The sequence below is a fragment of the Vespa mandarinia genome, chromosome 1, assembly GCF_050613455.1.
Source record: "Vespa mandarinia isolate Hongniang chromosome 1, ASM5061345v1, whole genome shotgun sequence".
Classification (NCBI taxonomy): Eukaryota; Metazoa; Arthropoda; class Insecta; order Hymenoptera; family Vespidae; genus Vespa; species Vespa mandarinia.
In genome coordinates this window covers 4764470-4782153 of record NC_140810.1, presented here as the reverse complement: position 1 = coordinate 4782153, position 17684 = coordinate 4764470, and the positions used below count along the sequence as shown (strand labels likewise).

The following is a 17684-nucleotide window of genomic DNA, read 5'->3' as shown; positions in this document are numbered from 1 at the left end:
GTAATATTCTCATATATGTGTTAAAGGGAGGAAGAGAGAAACAGAGATAGAAATAAGAGAGACAGAGAGAGAGAGAGAGAGAGACAGAGAGAGAGAGAGAGAGAAAAGCTTGTATATAGCAGCAGGTAGTCGCGTAGTCGACACAGTCTCGTTGCGGGGGTCACAGGAGACTCACTCGACTCCGATGGTAGTCTGAGAGGGTTCTCCTGCCTCCTTCAAAAGCACTGTCTCCGGTACACAATCAAGCCCTGCAGCTTGAGGGTCCGTGTCTCTTGCTCACCCTCTCTATCTTCTTCCGGTGCCCTTTCTTTTAGCTGTCCCCTCGGCTCACAGCATCTTTCCACCACCCGTAAACCGTCTTCGCAGCAATAGCAGCAGCAATAGCAGCAATAGCAGCAGCAGCAGCAGCAGCAGTAGCAGCAGCAGCATTGGACGCTTTAGCCTGCTGTCGACGTTGTTGTTGTCGTTGTCGTTGTTGTCGTTGTCGACGTCGTTCACGTTGTTGCGTGACTCCTCCCAACCATGCAGATATACCACAGCCTGAAGCTTTCTCTCATTCTCTCTTTCCTCGTTATAGAACTCCTTGCACCTTTAACTACCATCGCGAGTCATTCCTTCTCTACTTTCTCTACTTCTTATCTCCCTTTCTCTCATCTCCTTTTATCACTCATCAACCCCTTGTTTCGCGCCCTTAGTTCTTTCTTTTCGACTTGTTCACACATATACACAAGCACATCTATCTACCGAACTCGTAGAAAGAGTTTTTTCTTTTTCAACGAATCGATATTCTCGAAAGAGAGCCAGTCGAAGAAAATGGTCCTCCTTCTGTTCTCTCTTCCCCGAGGGTCTTATGATTTTCAATTCCTTCCGCAAGCAAAGTACTTTCAACCATCGCGTCAAGGAGTCTACGGGGGAAGCTTTCCTTCGATCGTCCACCAACTTGACAAAGACATCGATGAATCGACAAACGGGAAGTCGTTGATTCGATTAACGCTCCGTAGAGTTTCTGGGATCGTACTTTCGATAACCATGCTTGTCCTTCGTCCTACGACTTACCCGAATTGCCAGGGTCAAAGAAAATCGCCGAACGAACGATCGACTCTTGGTTTTAACGAGTTCTCTTTATCTCTTTTCCATCTTTCTCTCTCCCTCTCTCTCTCTCTCTCTCTCTCTCTCTCTTTCTCTCAATCTCTCTCGCACTCTTATTCATTTATTCTACTTTCATACTTTTTTCGTTTCGTTAAAATTCACCATATGCTTACTTTCAGACCAATCCCGCATTTTCTAATTTCAATGGCCAACTCCATTAGAAGCCAACGGCTTTCTAATTAGTCAGGCTCGATTAGGTAGACGCTCAATAGTTAGGTTGGTCTTAGGGTTCGTTCTTTCCGTATACGTATATAATGTTCAAGTGTGCGCGAATTCAATCCCAAGGTCGGTCGTGCGTACCTATTCCTCCTCTCTGTTCTCGTTTCTTTTCTTTTCCCTTGCGTACGGTACCGTTCTCTCGTCCTTTGACCGGCCTCTCTCAAGAGTGAAATTACATGAGCCACGTGGTACGTTTTCCTCTAAGGTCCAACGTTGGTTTTTCTCTCGAATTTACCGTACAGAGATTGTAGGTCGTTGGAAATATCTACCATGGATTTTTATTTCTTAATAGAAAATAACGGGCTTATAATAATCATTGTAAAAAAATTAAAAAACGAATAACTAGACACGCCTTTCTAGAGAGCTATTTATTTTCCATTATATTTTGTAGAAATAAAAAAAAAAAAGTCCAAATACTTTATAACGTAATGTAGTATATTATAAACGATTTTCATGCGATCGCAAAGAATTCAATTTAGAAAAGAGTTCATTTAACGATAAATGTGAATTTAACAAACAAATAAATATTGTTTGAGACTGTTAATTCTGATATAAATATGTATTCATTAGGATTCTTTCATTTCATTTAATGATTTATGTTAGCTCGTAAAATTCACATTTCCTTTAATTAATATTATTCAGCCTATGGAAACATTGTCATTGAAATAGCATACGAGAAATGCGACGGCACGATAAATAATACATATAATATGTACATATATATATACATATAAATACATATATACCTATATAATATATATACCTATATAATTTATATAAATACCTATACGTCGTCATACATGCATATATACATACATACATATATACATACATACATACATACATACATACATACATACATACATACATACATACATACATATATACATACATATATACATACATACATACATACATATATACATACATTGCGGCGAAGAATCGGTGAACCGTACGATAATAATGATCCGCGATTAACCGCGTTATTTTCGCTATCGTCAGTCGCAGAGCTTTCGATAATTTATTTGGCAACATTACCACGCTCACCCCTTCGTCGTTCGATGGCTCACGAATCAACGGCACGGTTAATTTGTTCGCGTTTTCTATATGAAAGCACACATCGTTTTACTTTCGAAAGCATATCATGAGTCTATAATTTCAAGTTTCATTTTATATATCTATAGGTATATAAAACGATTGCCGTTTACAGTGTCATCGGTTTAATGTCCAACCATTCTAGTGATCGGGGGGAGGTGGGAGGGGGTGGGGGAGAAAAAAGAAATGGAGGTATATTCCGCTAGTAAATTCGATCGAAGACGTTGCTTATCGCAAAACTCGTTCGCTTTTGTGCTTACATACCTCTTTCTCTCTCTCTCTCTCTCTCTCTCTCTCTCTCTCTCTCTCTCTCTCTCCTTTTCTCTCTCCTTCTCTATTTTTCTTTTCCTCTCCTTTTCTTTTTCTCTCAGTAGTACCTACTTGCAGTGATAGCAAAAGGAATGGCAGATGGTAGAAGGAGTATAAAGTCGCGTAGAAATCGCTCTCGTTTGTCGACTCGTTCGTAAAAGGCAACAGCTCCGGGCGAAGGAAGAGAGGCGGATGCGAAGGCGAACGTAAGGCGGCATACCGATAATTCTACTGAGTGCTTCGTGGAATTTATGAGGTTTAATCCTTTGCGGAATCCGAGAGGAAGAGAAGAAGAAGAGACGAGGGTGGTTGCAAGCGAAAAGACGAGCAAGCGATTCCCTCTATCTTTTTCTCGCTTGCTTTCTCTCTCTCTCTCTCTCTCTCTCTTTCTCTCTGATGCTTTCTAGAGGATCTGTTCGTAGATTGGAGTCCGTGCGAGAGTTCAAAGTGCAAGGAAAAAGATTCGAAGCGGCATATCGCGAGCTAAGAAACGGAGCTTCGGCTTTGTACGATAAAACTAAAGAAACGAGGATGACGCCTCTGCGACTATAATATCTTGAAAATACTTTATGGATCTATGTCGATAAGATACTGTTATTTTCTTCGTCATTTCAAACGAGCGAAGTAAGTAGCGAATCTTCTCCTTTTCTTATTTCTCTTAAGACGATTTACAATGGTCTATTCCTCTTGTTACGTTTATTTCACGAAAAACATATATTTCTTTTCTTTTCCTTTTCTTTTCTTTGTTCTTTTTTTTTTCTTTTTTTTTTCTTTTTTCTTTTCTCTTTTCTCCTTTTCTTTTATTTTATTTTCTTTGCCTTGATCGGCAACATTTGAGAATAGGATAGACAACGATTATTCTATTTTTATCTCTTTTTCTTTTTCTTTTTCTTTTTCTTCTTTCGTAATCATCGATTTTACCGCAATGGGTACACATTATCATTTTTATTATTTTATCCTTCCCGTGGCCCCGTGTTTTATCGTTTGTAAGAAAAAGACTCAAATAGTTCTAGTGAGGGAGTTAAAAATAATTGGATATATAAAAAGAAAAGTGAGCTCTCTTCGGTACGGCGTGTTTTCCAACGGCTTATGATCGGAGTGTGTAATTATCTTCAGGCGTTCCTTGTAGGAAGCACTTTGCACAAGCCAACCTTTTTAGTTTCAGACTTATGTAGATATTTTTATGGCGATGCGTGTTTAAGGTGTTACGCTACGGGCTTTTATGTAAAACGAGCCGACGATAGAAGTGTGACTCTGAAAGATATACAATTATATTTTATACAATTCATCGCGATCACTAATGCGCCGAATGGAATATTTTCCCTTTTTTTCTATTCTTTTTTCTTTTTTTTTTCTTTTTTCCCTACCCCCACACCACCCCTTTTAAATTACAACTTATTACGTGATTATATATGTTTATTTCGTAGAATTTTCTTATCGATCATCGGAAAGATCGTGCAAATATTTATTTCCCTTCAAGTTCCATTATGGCAATTGTCACGGAGGTCATTGGAATTATATTGTTGTCTTTCACATTAACACTTACAATCAAATCTGTGTGTCTCGTTAGCACGTACCGTCTATGCTTGAGATAGATACATTTTTCTTATCGCTCTTCGTTATACATATTTGCTCACATGTTTTTCGCTTTATGCTTACTAAACGTCTGCATATTTATAGACAGGTTAGATTCGTATCTAAAAAGTAGATTGGATCGTTTAAACGTTTTATATCTTTTGATCGATCGTCGCAGCATGTTCTCTCCTAGTAGGTACTGCAAAAAAGAGAGAGAGAGAGAGAGAGAAAAAAGAAAATAGTTTGATAAATATATGTATGTATGGAAGATAATATGAGCAGCACGGAAGGATACTCAGGCCTATGTAGAAATTTAATTTATTCACGCAAAGAGGAGAATATCGCGAATATGTGACACGTTGACGTTTAGATAGCGTGGTAATATGTAAACAAATATGTATTGAAAAGAAATGAAGAAATTGATTATTGCGAGACAACGCTTTAATTTTTTTTCTTTTTGCACCTTCTTTTTTCTTTTGCATACGAAGATCAAATTGAAAAAGACGCATGTGATTTATAGTTGAAATCAAATAGATTCATTCATCTCTATGAATTCCATAAATTGAATTCATATCTTCTCGAATGACATGTTGCGAGGAAATATTTCTTAATTTTTCTATAAAAAAAATTTTTCTTATTTAGATTCGAATTGTTGTAAAATGTAAAATTTCAAGAGAAGATGCATTCTTTATCGCGTCGCTATTTCTCTATTAAATTCGCAATAGGAGTTCTTGAGTTGCCCGTCGACATTTCCGTTTAAAGATATTCTCGTATTTCAGACAATGGTAAAAAAAAAAAAAAAGGAAAGCAGGTAGCAATGACGTAACTTCCGGTATGTCTTCGAATCGTTTTCATTCTTCGGACTTTCTAGTGGAATTTAATAAAAATCTAGGATATCTTTAAGATAGAGCCTGCGACCTTTTCCTTATTGTTTTTACTAACAAAAATTATGCTTTTTTGTTCTCCATTTCCATTCCCCAGCTTTTTTTTTTTTCTTTTTTTCTTTTTTCTTTTTTTTTGTTATCTTTTTTTGACCGAGTCGTTTATTTTTCAACATTCAGTCTTCTAGCTAAGAGCTCATTCTTCTTACTACGATTTATATTTTACGTTCGCATTTTCTTCGTCTCTCTATGTTTCCCTTTCTCTCTCTCTCTCTCTCTCTCTCTTTCTCTCTCTCTTTTTTCTCATTGTTTCAAACTTCGGTATATGTATCGATATCATATACGTCGGTATATGTTGGAGTAACAAAATCAATATGTCATTGACATATTATGTATTCATAAAATCTATTGAGACCTAGTGGAAATAGCCAATGATTTCACTAAATATGCATGCCAAATGAATTCATTCGTCGTTCGATTATATATATATATATATATATATATATATATATATATATATATACATGCCTATCTCTATTAAGAAATTTTTTAAATTCTTATTCAACCAAACAACGAACGAAGCTAACCTTCTGCATAGTATACTTCAAAAGAATTTACTCGCATCTTTCCTTTTTTCTTTTCTTAAAACAACAGAGAAGCTTTCTTCGTATTTTCTTCGGCCAAGTTTTTCGTTCGATCGTTTGGTGTTCGAGCAAAGTCGAAGTAAAAAGAAAGAAAATAAATAAATAAAGAAAGAAAGAAAGAAGGAAAGAACGAACGAAAGAAATAAATAGAAAAAATAAAATAAAAAATAAAAAACATAAAGAAAAAGAAAAAAAAAAGAAAAAAAATAAAAAGGAAAGAAGCCGAGAAGGACGAGGACAAAAGGATAAGAGAGAAGTGGTTTGTATCGTGGCTATGTCTAACTTAAAATACTTTTTCTTAGGCCGGCTTCCAGCTTCGTTTGCTTAACAACGCAGATTTTTCTCTTTGACTCGATTCGTAAACGCATTCCCATCCGAGAGAAGGTCTGTCTCAACGATGGTATGAAGAGGAGAACGAAAAAGTAGGGGAATGAAAAAAGAAGTGAAAGAAAAGTCACTTTCAGCTAGAGCTTGTTAAACTCGAAGAAACAAACGACACTGGCCAACGAAAATGCTCTTTTTTACTCTTTCCCTCTCTCTCTCTCTCTCTCTCTCTCTTTCTCTCTTTCTCTCTTTCTCTTTCCGCTTTCTTCCCTTATTTTATTTACCATTCGTTTTCTTATTTTGTCGCTTTAGTTCCGTCTTCTTCTCTTTCTTACTTCTGTTCCAACCCTCCCAGTTGGGAGTTCCGCCAGAGCCATCTCTTAGGTGGAACGAGCAAAATCATTTGAAATGGCATTCGAAATAACGCACCTTGGAATTTCGTCGCGGGAAAAGCGTCGAAATTAGCGTATGAATGTTTAAAGTGAAATTCTTTAGGAATAGACCTTCCTAAGTAATCATGTAAATTTATAAAATATCATAATGTTTCATGAAAAAGCAGAAGAGAAACGAGGCGCGAGACTTTAAAGGAGAGCTAGTGGATCCACCCGGCTATGGCAAAATACGTGTCTCCTTAACAAGCTCCTACGTTCGCATACATATGTATGGAGATGCAAGAAGTGTCGTATAATTTGGATTCGTGAGATAATGAAACGCAAGCTGGTTCCTAAGAAGATACTACGGAGAACTTTACCTTTAGAGAAAGAGAGAAAGAAAGAAAGAGAAAGAGAAAGAGAAAGAGAGAGAGAGAGAGAGAGTAAGAAACGCGATAAAAGGATAATAGAAAGGGAACATTACTCACGATGCATTTCGATCGCGACCGAGGCCGACTCCGGTTGACTGATGTTATTGTTGGAAGCCTGACAGGTGAAGACAGCGTGAAGATCCGCTCTGGAAAGATCGGTCACGAGCAGAGTATTTCGACGAAGGGATGGAAACTCTCCAGGCACGTCCTTCGAATCTAATAGGGTTTCTCCTCGCCACCATTTTACCGTAGGTTCCGGGCGACCTGAGAACAGGGAAATTTCGTATAAAAAATGTAATCCATTTATTCAACCTCCATAAGTGGGTTGGGCAATTGGACGATTGGAATATTACGTCGAGATAAGAATTGAAGGCACTCGAGCAATGCGAAAGATAAAGATAGAGAGAGAGAGGAAAAGAGAGAGAGAGAGAGAGAGAGAACTGCTCGTTAACTCATAATTTATAATAATCGTTGCGTGAGAGAACAAACCCTCAAGGATGAATGTGCTAAGGAGAGTTGGGAAGTGGTGAAGGGACAAGAGAGAGGTCGAAGGGTCGCACGTCTGCGGCCTCATTATCTTTTTCCACGGATCCATTTTCGCTCTCAGTGACAACGCGAAAGTAGGAGAGGGGAGACTCGAAGAGAAGCAAGCGGTAGGAGCAAACTCGTGGTTAAGAGGGAGTAGAACTCATCCAAGCTTTTGCTATATAATTCCGACGTGTCTCCTCTAGGCGACGGTTCGTACGAGGTAATAAAAATAAATTTATTATCGTTATTGCCTTCGTCTTTCAGAGGTAGCGCTCGGCCAGATATTAAAATATAATAGAGGGAAGGTAAGAAAAGCCAGGACGAACTAAAACCAAAACGAAACCAAAAGAAGATAGAATGAATTGAGCAAAGCGTAACAAAAGATGAGCGTGGCCTGCGTGCTCTATGACCGGTCTTGCTTTGCTTTGGCTACTTTCTTTGAAGATTTATCTTAATGGATCCCGACTTTCTGTAAGGGTTTTAAAAGAATTTTTAATAAGAGATAGCCGCGACGAAACGTCTCGATCGTATTGCATTATTTTTTTCTGTCGTTAAACTTTATATCTTTTTAGATGAAGATGTAAACAAGATCTATTTCAAACTTACCTCCTGATACTAAACACGTTAACTTCATATTACCACCCTCTTCGTATGGTCCGGCCACGGTCGATACAGTTTTTCCACGTTCGTCGATGATGTTTGGCTTGTGCGGTGGTACTAAAAAAGAAAGGAAAAAAAAAAAAAAAGATAATAACATTAGAATTTATTTCTTTATCATTTCGAAATGTTTCTTTAGAAAACATTTTTTTTCCTTCTTCTACGATATTCACGTGAGTGAATTTTAACGGATTTAATTTGTTTACTATACGTTGAAAGACGAACGGCCTAAGAAAGGCAATAGTTCCTTCGTTTCTTCGTACGGTAAGAAGCCAAAGGCCGACGGCATTGCAACGCGAAAATATTACCGATCAGGGAACGGAAATGGCAGTATTTTGTACCGCCGGAAGACTTCCAGTAGATTTGTTCGAATATTATACGGTATTACGAAGGAGCGGTGAGATATTTGTCGGTATAATGTGACAAGGAGAGCTACGACGAATCATCGATTTTGTCGCAATGCCTGGGAAACGTTAAATCCTTTGGTATTCTGCATCGTGATTTTGCCGTCGTAGATTCGACCATTACGAAATGATACTCGTATTCGTCGTTTTGTTCCCTTATCCGTTTCATGAGTCGCATATTGTACGAACGAGGAGAGAACTTGTATACGAGAGTGTTAGATGGAAAGCGACTAAAACATAACTATACTCGATTATACGAAAGAGTAATTATTACGTCAAAGCGTAAAGCTTTAGATAATAGCGATAAAAGATCATAATACCGATGTAAACGTGATCATACACGTGCGACCTTGTGTAAAGAAATATGTTGGTACGTAGAAATTCCGTTTGTAAATACAAAGCAAAGCTCTTCTCTAAAGCGACGCGAAACACTGAAAAAAAAAAAAAGAAAAAAAAATAAAAACGAAAAAAAAGGAAGAAAAAAAGGAAAGAAAAAAAAAATCAAGAGAAGCGAAGTAGGAATTATGCTCAGCCGAGAACTCCGTTAATCGGCTTAGTCGCCGCCATTGCTAAAGAACATTTTGCCATTGAATAGAATTGAAAATTATCGCATCGCGAGCAAACGAAGGTACAAAGAATGGAAAGAATCGACGTAAGCTGAGATGGATCGTTCGATTGGAATTATCGGAATAGATGAGTTTTAGGATTTAAAAATAAACTTTGCGGACGAAAGTATATTCGTTGGAGAACAAAGAGCTTTGAGAAATTGAGAATAGAGAGGATTTTATCGTTATCGAATTACATATGCATTAAATCCAATGATATCAGGTTCGAGTAGAATGTATTCGGAAAATAGATAGGTAATTACTGAATCGATAAACTCGCAATATTCGTGTCATTTGAAAAGCTCGAATGCAAACGCCTTTATTGAAATAGTCAGATCTAATCATTCATGGAAGATAAGGTACGTTAATTTGATTACAAAAATTTCATTCATTTCTATTAATATAACGAAATGGTTCAACCTTGAGAGAAATATTAATTTTCGTATATGAGTCGATATTAACGTTTTTCCCGATAATACATAAAGACCGAATTAAATTTATATACGTGCTATAATAAAGAGCTTCTTTTCTTTCATTTCTTTATCCTCAAAAAGACTTTTAGGTGGATCGTGTTGGTATCGTAAGAGCCATTTGGTCCAACAAAAAATTACCTTCGCGTTATCCGTAATATCCGATCTAACGATACGAGAACAAAATTGAGAGAGAACGGTAACCGAAAGAAAGCGTTATCGTTTACTTTGCCATCAATTTTTCTTCTTTTCTCCTTTGATCCAGCACTTCGCTTTTTCACTTTCGGAAATTGGTTGGTATACCTTTACCTTTCATGTTTCCGCTACCATTACGATTATACTTTTGAATTGGGAACAATGTGAACGACCTAACCCAATACAATGGAGGGTATAAAGTGTATCGTATGTACGCTCTCGCGTATAAATCGTATAGAATATAGAGAAAACAATTCGCATCGCAAAAGCGAATATGTGCATGTGTTAAGTATATACATACATATAAATATATATATATTTATCTATACATATATATTTATTTATTTATATGTAGAAGTATATAACAGAAGTATATGTTATATATTTATATACATATATATATATATATATATATATATGTCTTTATCTATACATGTCTTTATCTATATCTATATCTATATCTATATCTATCTATATATATATATATATATATATATATATATATATATATATATTTATATATGAGGAATATGTCGAGTACAATACCGCACACACGTACTAGGAGTTCAGGTACATGGATTACACACTAAACTATGCGAACTATGCGAGGCTTCCTATTGGCCGAATTTCCACATAAATCGTGGTTTGTGCTGCCCGTGCGAATTCCCATACCGTAGATGTATTATGACAATAAGCATTACTGTCGCTCCTTGCATTGATACGCTAACCAATTAAATGTTCCGTTAATCTATACACGTAGTTAAATGTAGATAAATTCGATATGCAAATCGTTATCCCCTCATGAGGCTACAATCGATGTATTGCGATATCTCTTTAACGAGTCCATCCTTACCGATGTGTTTCACACATTCAGTATATTTATATGCCTTCCACTCTCTCTCTCTCTCTCTCTCTCTCTCTCTCTCTCTCTCTCTCTCCCAAACCCTGATTTTCTATGAATATTTATGTACATACATTGTATTACATAGAAACGTAATGACTCAGAAAAAAAAAGTGGTAAAAGAAAATAATACTATCCTAATGTAAAAAAATCGAGATCGGAGAGCAATGTTGCGGATTGTGTGCGGCGAAACAGCTGGTTATTTCCACAAGTTTCTTAAAGGAGAAAGAAGTGCTTGGCGATATGAGGGGAGGAGGATGTGGATAAGAGAAGATGATATTGGTGCGCGCAAGGATGGGAAGGTACGAGCGCCAGTATGGGTTTAATGTCTCGGAAAAATGGCGCGGCTTCCGCGTACTTACAACACCGGCACGTGGCTACCCTGATAAAACGTCGTAAGGAGGGTGCGAATACGCAGCCAACATGTTGCAGGAGATTATTATCGCGAGCTCCCTCTTCCATAAGATCGTTATGAATTTCAAAAAGGATACGATGCACGTTGCTATGTTTTCTCTTTTTCTTTCTCTCTTTCATTTTTTTTCCCCGTTCCATTTCCTCTTCTCCTCACCGATATATACATACATACTACATTCATATATACAAATAAGTATATATATATAAGTACGTATATATATATATATATATATATATATATAAGTATATATATATAAGTACGTATATATGTATATATATATATATATATATATATATATATATATAAGTACGTACTCATATAATGGATGTTATTGTTTATATATATATATATATTGAAATACGTATGTACACATACACACACACACACACATACACATACACGCATATAAATATATACGCAGATGTACTTACCAATAATAGTTAAATAAATCCTTGAGTTCCTTGTGGGACTCTTAGTGAAATCCACCCGACATCTATAATCTCCCTCGTCTTTTTCTTCAACGTCACTGATGACTAACATAGCTGGATCAGTATTCATTCGGAACTGCGTGAATTCGTTCAAATGCTCCTTGTCCTTCCAATGCGATGCCTTTTCTGAATGTTTTCCCCTCATGTCGTAACTGAAAAGATAGAAAGAGAGATAGAGAGATAGAGAAAAGAGAGAGAGAGAGAGAGAGTGAGAGAGAGAGAGAGAAAGAAAGAGAGAGAGAGAGAGAGAGAAATAGAGAAAAACAAAGAGATACTTGGTATAAATACCTTATCTTCTAGAGGTAAAAGAAAATAAATGAATGAATTAAAACTTCCAATTGTTTCTACGTAAAACAAATCTTCGTCACGTTGAACGTTATAACGGAGCAACGATGGCATTTAATAAAAGACGATCGAAGGTAGTAGTAAGCTGTCGCGCTCGCAAAGTTTCATTAACAGTAGGATTAAACCGACGTGGCGGACTTAAGTTTCCTTAGGAAAATCTTCGGAGTTATAATAAAGCAAGAGCGAGAGAGCGAGAGAGCAAGAGAAAGAGAGAGAGAGAGAGAGAGGGAGAGAGAGAGAGAGAAGAGGGAGAGAGAGAGAGAGAGAGGAAGAAAGTGAGTCATTTGATAATCTGAGTAAGTATCTTTGAGTCTTGGCACCTGAATTTTATCGTGATCATCATTATGATCATTATTATCATCGTCGTCAAAGGAGATTTATTCCTAACTATATAAGTTTCTCGATTGTGCCTATACGATTTAGCTAAGTTCGATTTGTTAACAAGAGAACGGAGTCTCATATCGAGGAACAGGAGATAGGAACGTACTAGAGGTACCACAGATACGACCACTTGCTCTTACTCAGGATGTTTCCGACGCAGTCCACGGAAATACCGCGAGAGGCTGAACGAACGGAAGGCCGTACGAGCCGGTCGTGCCGATCGTACCGGTCCCATACGTGTGTTAGGGGTGCATACTCGTCTTGTATTACCAACGTAACATTGTCTAAACGGCAAAGCTTCTATGTACGTAAGCGAGGATGCGTCTACCAAATCGCTTGCTCTCCCATATGCGACCGAAAACACGTTGAACGCATCTCGGTCCTGTTAGTAAATGTCTGCTCCTGGCTATACCTATCGACGTATTTAGGTACATAAGCGTATCGTTCGAAATGTCCGGCTAAAGATTTCTTATCGTTGAATTAGCTATGTCGTACTCATATCTTCTCCATTCACGTGGATTATCAGTTGGTAGATTACAAACTCTCCATTATATCGCGTAATAACGTAAACGTTTGTCAATTCCTACGAATGAAATTAATCGATTCTCAATGAGTATGCTTTCGTGTCTTTCTAATTTATCGATCGACATCTACAATATATGTATGTTTCTCTCTCTCTTTTTTTTTTTCTTGTTTTGTTTTGTTTCTACGAAATTTCCTACGATGGAAATCGTATAGTTTTATCGATATATCAATCGTTCTAATTCTATTTCGTTAACTATCTAAAGTACGCATCAATGAACAATGATGGAGCACAATTGAAATCGTTTTCGAGCTACTTGCAAAATGATCTTGCATCAATGTAATCAATTACATGAACGATATTAGAATACTTCCGGTTGAGCAACGAGCATAGTCGAGTCGATAGCGTTGATATCTGAACGTCGATATTGGGAAGGATCTCGATGTTGCGCTAACGGCTTCCGATGCGAAACAACAAGGTATAACGGATTAGCGGTTAGATGTCCACATCGAGACGCGGTTACGCCTGTCACATGCTGCTGCGGTTAATTACAGTGCGACATCTCCGCACACGATCTGAATTTAGTTCGCGCTATTGTGTACTTTGTACGAAAGGGAATGTTTCACTTGAATCGTACTTGATTATGTCTCTTATAAATCCGTCCCATTACGAAGTCATTTTTCGTCGAGATTTAAGAAAACGAATGAAACGAACGATTTAGATATATATTTCTTGATTCGTGATAGGATCGTATACGGTTCGAAACACCGCGATATCGACATAGAATATGATTTGAAATTAGATTGCGTTTGATGTCGAATCGTCAGTATGATGCATGCACGATGAATCTGTTTATGCTCATTATACTAACAAGTTCAATTCGTTTGTCAAGCTGAATTCAACTAAACAGATTCGCAAGAAGGATCGCGGACAATCGAAGTCTCTGTATAAATCCATGCAAACGCTATTCGATTGTTACTTACGGGGTCGTAGACACGTTGCTTCGTTTTGTTGTCAGTCAAAATACGAAATTGGCAGGTATAACGATGAAATTCGAAATCATATATCAAACGAATCTGCGTAACTACGTATGATATACGAGGTTATACGATGAGAAAAAGAAATAAAAGATCGTATCCAAGATATATCTTTCATTCTTAAAGAAAACATTATCGATAAAAATATTAAGAGCCTGCTCTACGATCATAGAGACTAAACCCACGAGATCATCGACTTTGTTTTACGATATCTACAATATCCGCAAAAGGAAGGATCGATCGTAAACCTTTAACGAGGGCAAAATACGTCTTTAAATTTAAAGTAATTTTTCGATATACTCTTTCATGAAAGAGGCTATATGCAATATTTTTTCTCTTTATCTCTATTCATATCTCTTTTCTCTCTCTCTCTCTCTCTACGATCTCAAATTTATAGCGTTAAAAAAAGTTCACTGGGAAGGAAAGTTCGGTTATGTTTTCATACTATTTCGGCAACTATGTCGAAAGTTTGAAGCTTATGTGTAGGGAACAGTTTGGTAGGACGGTGCAGTGGGTACGACGTTTCGTCGTAAATTTCTACGAATGCTGTAACAGGTCTGCACACTACACTCTCTGCTCGTTCATTGTTATTATGACGCTCCACGTCGTTATGAATTTTATGACTTTACGCCGTAAGTAATACGAGAATTTATAATGCCCCGTCTAGTAACAGGCAAATTTCTATGAAATTCACGGTCATAAAGAATCGATGATCGTTACTTACGATTATTATTATTTTTTTTTTTTTCTTGTTTCTTTTAATATAGATATTTTTTTCATCAGAGAAAAGAAAAGCTAACGAAGGTAAATAAGTACAAGACTATAGTTCTAATAACGTGAAAGGCATTCAAAGAATATATGAATTTCAATGAAAGTAAAATTCAGGATTAACATAAGCAACGAAAGTTATGAAAATGTACATATGTATAATACGTGTCAGATCATTAAATAAACAATGATCTGTAAAGTTTATTTACGAGTTAACTAGATTGTTTTTCATTTCAACGAAATCGATATTCAATTTAATCGTCAGAGTACAAAGATGAAAATAATATTGATCGTGAAGAAAGATCTGTTATAATCCTGTATTATGTTTTACAAATTCGAAATGATGTAAGAGTAGGTGGATGATATCGTTAGAAGGTGAAAGGTTTCGTTGAGAAATTAGATATATAGATATAGGAAATGTTGGATAGGATTATTAAACGGAAATTTTCGTCAAGTCACGTTAACGTTGTATAGGATATAGGACGCATCCGGTCGATGGCGGCCCTGCCGCGGCCGATCCAACCGTCGGTGTGGTTCGGTTCTCTGCCGCGACGGTCGGTTGGTCTACAGCGCTGCAGCGGTTTGGCGCGGATTAATAACCGAAAGCCCCAAGTTAATTAGCTTGCCGGTATAATACGAAATACCGCGGGCACGTGCCGCGGTAATGCGTCCACCGGCGACTCGACTTCCCTCGAAGCCGCTACTATCGATGTTGTTCTAGAAAGTGGGTTGGTAAGAGATGGAAAGATATATATATATATACATATATATATATATAGAAGATAGAAAAGCCAACGCCGGAAACCGCTTTTCACGAGCACAGTCACGTGCTATCGTTGTACGTGAGAGAAGGCGCGAAGAACACTTGTGTTCATTATTACACGGACCGGACGATGAAGTTCGCGTACGCTTCAAGTATTCTACGATAGACCCTTGAACCGTGTTGTAACTCCATCCTACGAGAACGATTTTAAACTTACAATTTCTCGTTCCAATTGACAACGAAATATCTATTATATTTCAAAGAGAAATAGTTAGGCTAAAGGGGATAATACCGCAATCGTTTTATAATTCTAAACGAGTACGATTATTTCAATCGAAACTTAAAAGACTGAGATGATTTTCTACGAATGGCTTGATAGTAAAAGGAGACGAGATAGTAGAAGTACCTCGCTAGATTCTCCGGTGAGCCGGTAAGCGCAATTTAATTTCGCTGAAATCGCTGAAAACGTCATCGATCCTTTCGGGCTTCCTTAAGAAATATGATGATATCGAAAAAGTTCCTTTCACCATGCAATTTCTTTCTTTCTTTTTTTCTTTTCCTTTTATTTTATTTTATTCTTTCTCTCTCTCTCTCTCTCTTTTTTTTATATCTATCGTTTATTTCCTCTTCTTAATAATTTCTCTATTCGTTGGGATTATAAGTACGAGTAAATCGTGTTACGATAAAGAGTAAATGTATGTACATCGTTTGTATTCAATATCTTCCAGGTATCTAGGGTGAAAATGTGATTTTGAGCGCGACAATTTCGTCGACGATTATTATCCGGATTTTCAATTAAACCTTCTCCGTTGCTCGATTTCATATTATAACGAGAACTCGAGCGTATATATAGTATATATTGCATATGTATGTAGATTACGTGTATGTAATTATTTTAGCAGAATCTGGATTTCATATTTTCATCTCAGCTTTATATCGTTTCGTCTTACTTTTTCGCATATTTTTTTTGTTTTTTTTTTTGTTTTTTTTTTTTTTTTTTTTAACTAAAGATAACCCTTCAATAATATATTATTCGTCAGATCACAGCGGACAATTCTGCAATACACATTGTTAAATTTTGGGATACTTTAATCTTATATGAGCTTCATGTTTAACTATTCATGAACGCTCATTAGAACATTTTACGAAATAACGTCAATAAAATTAAGGGAAGAAATGTTTCTTAATCACTTTAATTTAATTAAGGATCAATTAAATATGTCACAAGTAATTTAATTGACAGAAGAGTAATCTATAGAGGTTAATCATTTCAAAACGCGATATAATCAAGAGATATCGACAGATTATTCTATGACAGCGAGAGAATTTATACGGAGACATTTCTTAGCCCTTTCATTGATTTTTCAATTTTTATAAAATTATTTATGAGAAAAAAAAAATGTTCTATCGTCGTAAAAATAAGTCTTACATTGTCGGTAGAATCTATACATCTGTTAGAAGGAGGGTATAAGATCGTAAATTCGAGGAAGTTTCGAGCCTGCGATGAAAGTGAGAGAAATAGAGAGAAATAGAGAGAAACAGAGAGAAACAGGGAGAGAGAGAGAGAGAGAGAGAGGAAGGGAGAGAGAGAGAAGCACTATCGAAGAACGTAAGTCTCATTAATTCGAGAGCGAGACGTTCGCAGCTCGATAAAGGATCTTTGGTGCTTTCATCGACCACATAGGTATCGTATATATGTGTAATGACACACACTACTATATCCTGGATTTTCAATTAAGCTCTAACTCCGTTCGTCGGCCGCAAACGTGGCCGTCAAGATGAATTTCAGCCCTTATTATCAATTTCACCGATGAATAGCATGAATTTAATGGCATATATATTAGTAAACAATATCGATCGATCGATTTCAATCAATCACATTTGATATTTCCTCGCATATTGATTATTACGAAATCAAATGCTCATAACGTAGATATAACTAATTGCATGACGCATTACTTGTACTTGTAATAATCAGAACATTTCGATGCGTCCTGAATGTTACGGTAAAAAGTCTAACGTAAAACTCTTACTTTAACGACCAAAATTTAAGAAGGATTTGCATTTCGATCGTTAGTTGCCTCTTGCCGCAGCTTGATAACGGACTCGATTCCAACGCGTTCAGACTTTGTTTCTCTTGCTACTTTCTCGTTCACTAGGGATCTAAGCCTTCTCTTCTTGCTAGTAATTAATTCGAGGCTCGTTT

The 17684-nt window shown here is 36.8% G+C and overlaps 1 protein-coding gene across 8 annotated transcripts in view; it reads right to left on the bottom strand.

The window, feature by feature from the left end:
• The window catches only part of LOC118444870 (neural cell adhesion molecule 2), a 194150-nt gene that overhangs the window by 38788 nt on the left and 137678 nt on the right, over positions 1-17684 (bottom strand). For all 8 annotated transcript variants that reach the window (XR_014982324.1, XM_035873582.2, XM_035873581.2 and 5 more), the window contains 3 exons: positions 11605-11813; positions 8133-8243; positions 7056-7262 (listed from right to left, as the gene is read on the bottom strand). Coding sequence is in view for 7 of the 8 variants with exons in the window: in XM_035873582.2 (XP_035729475.1) it covers positions 7056-7262; positions 8133-8243; positions 11605-11813 (527 nt within the window). In the remaining variant the exon portion in view is untranslated. The remainder of the gene's footprint in view (positions 1-7055; positions 7263-8132; positions 8244-11604; positions 11814-17684) is intronic.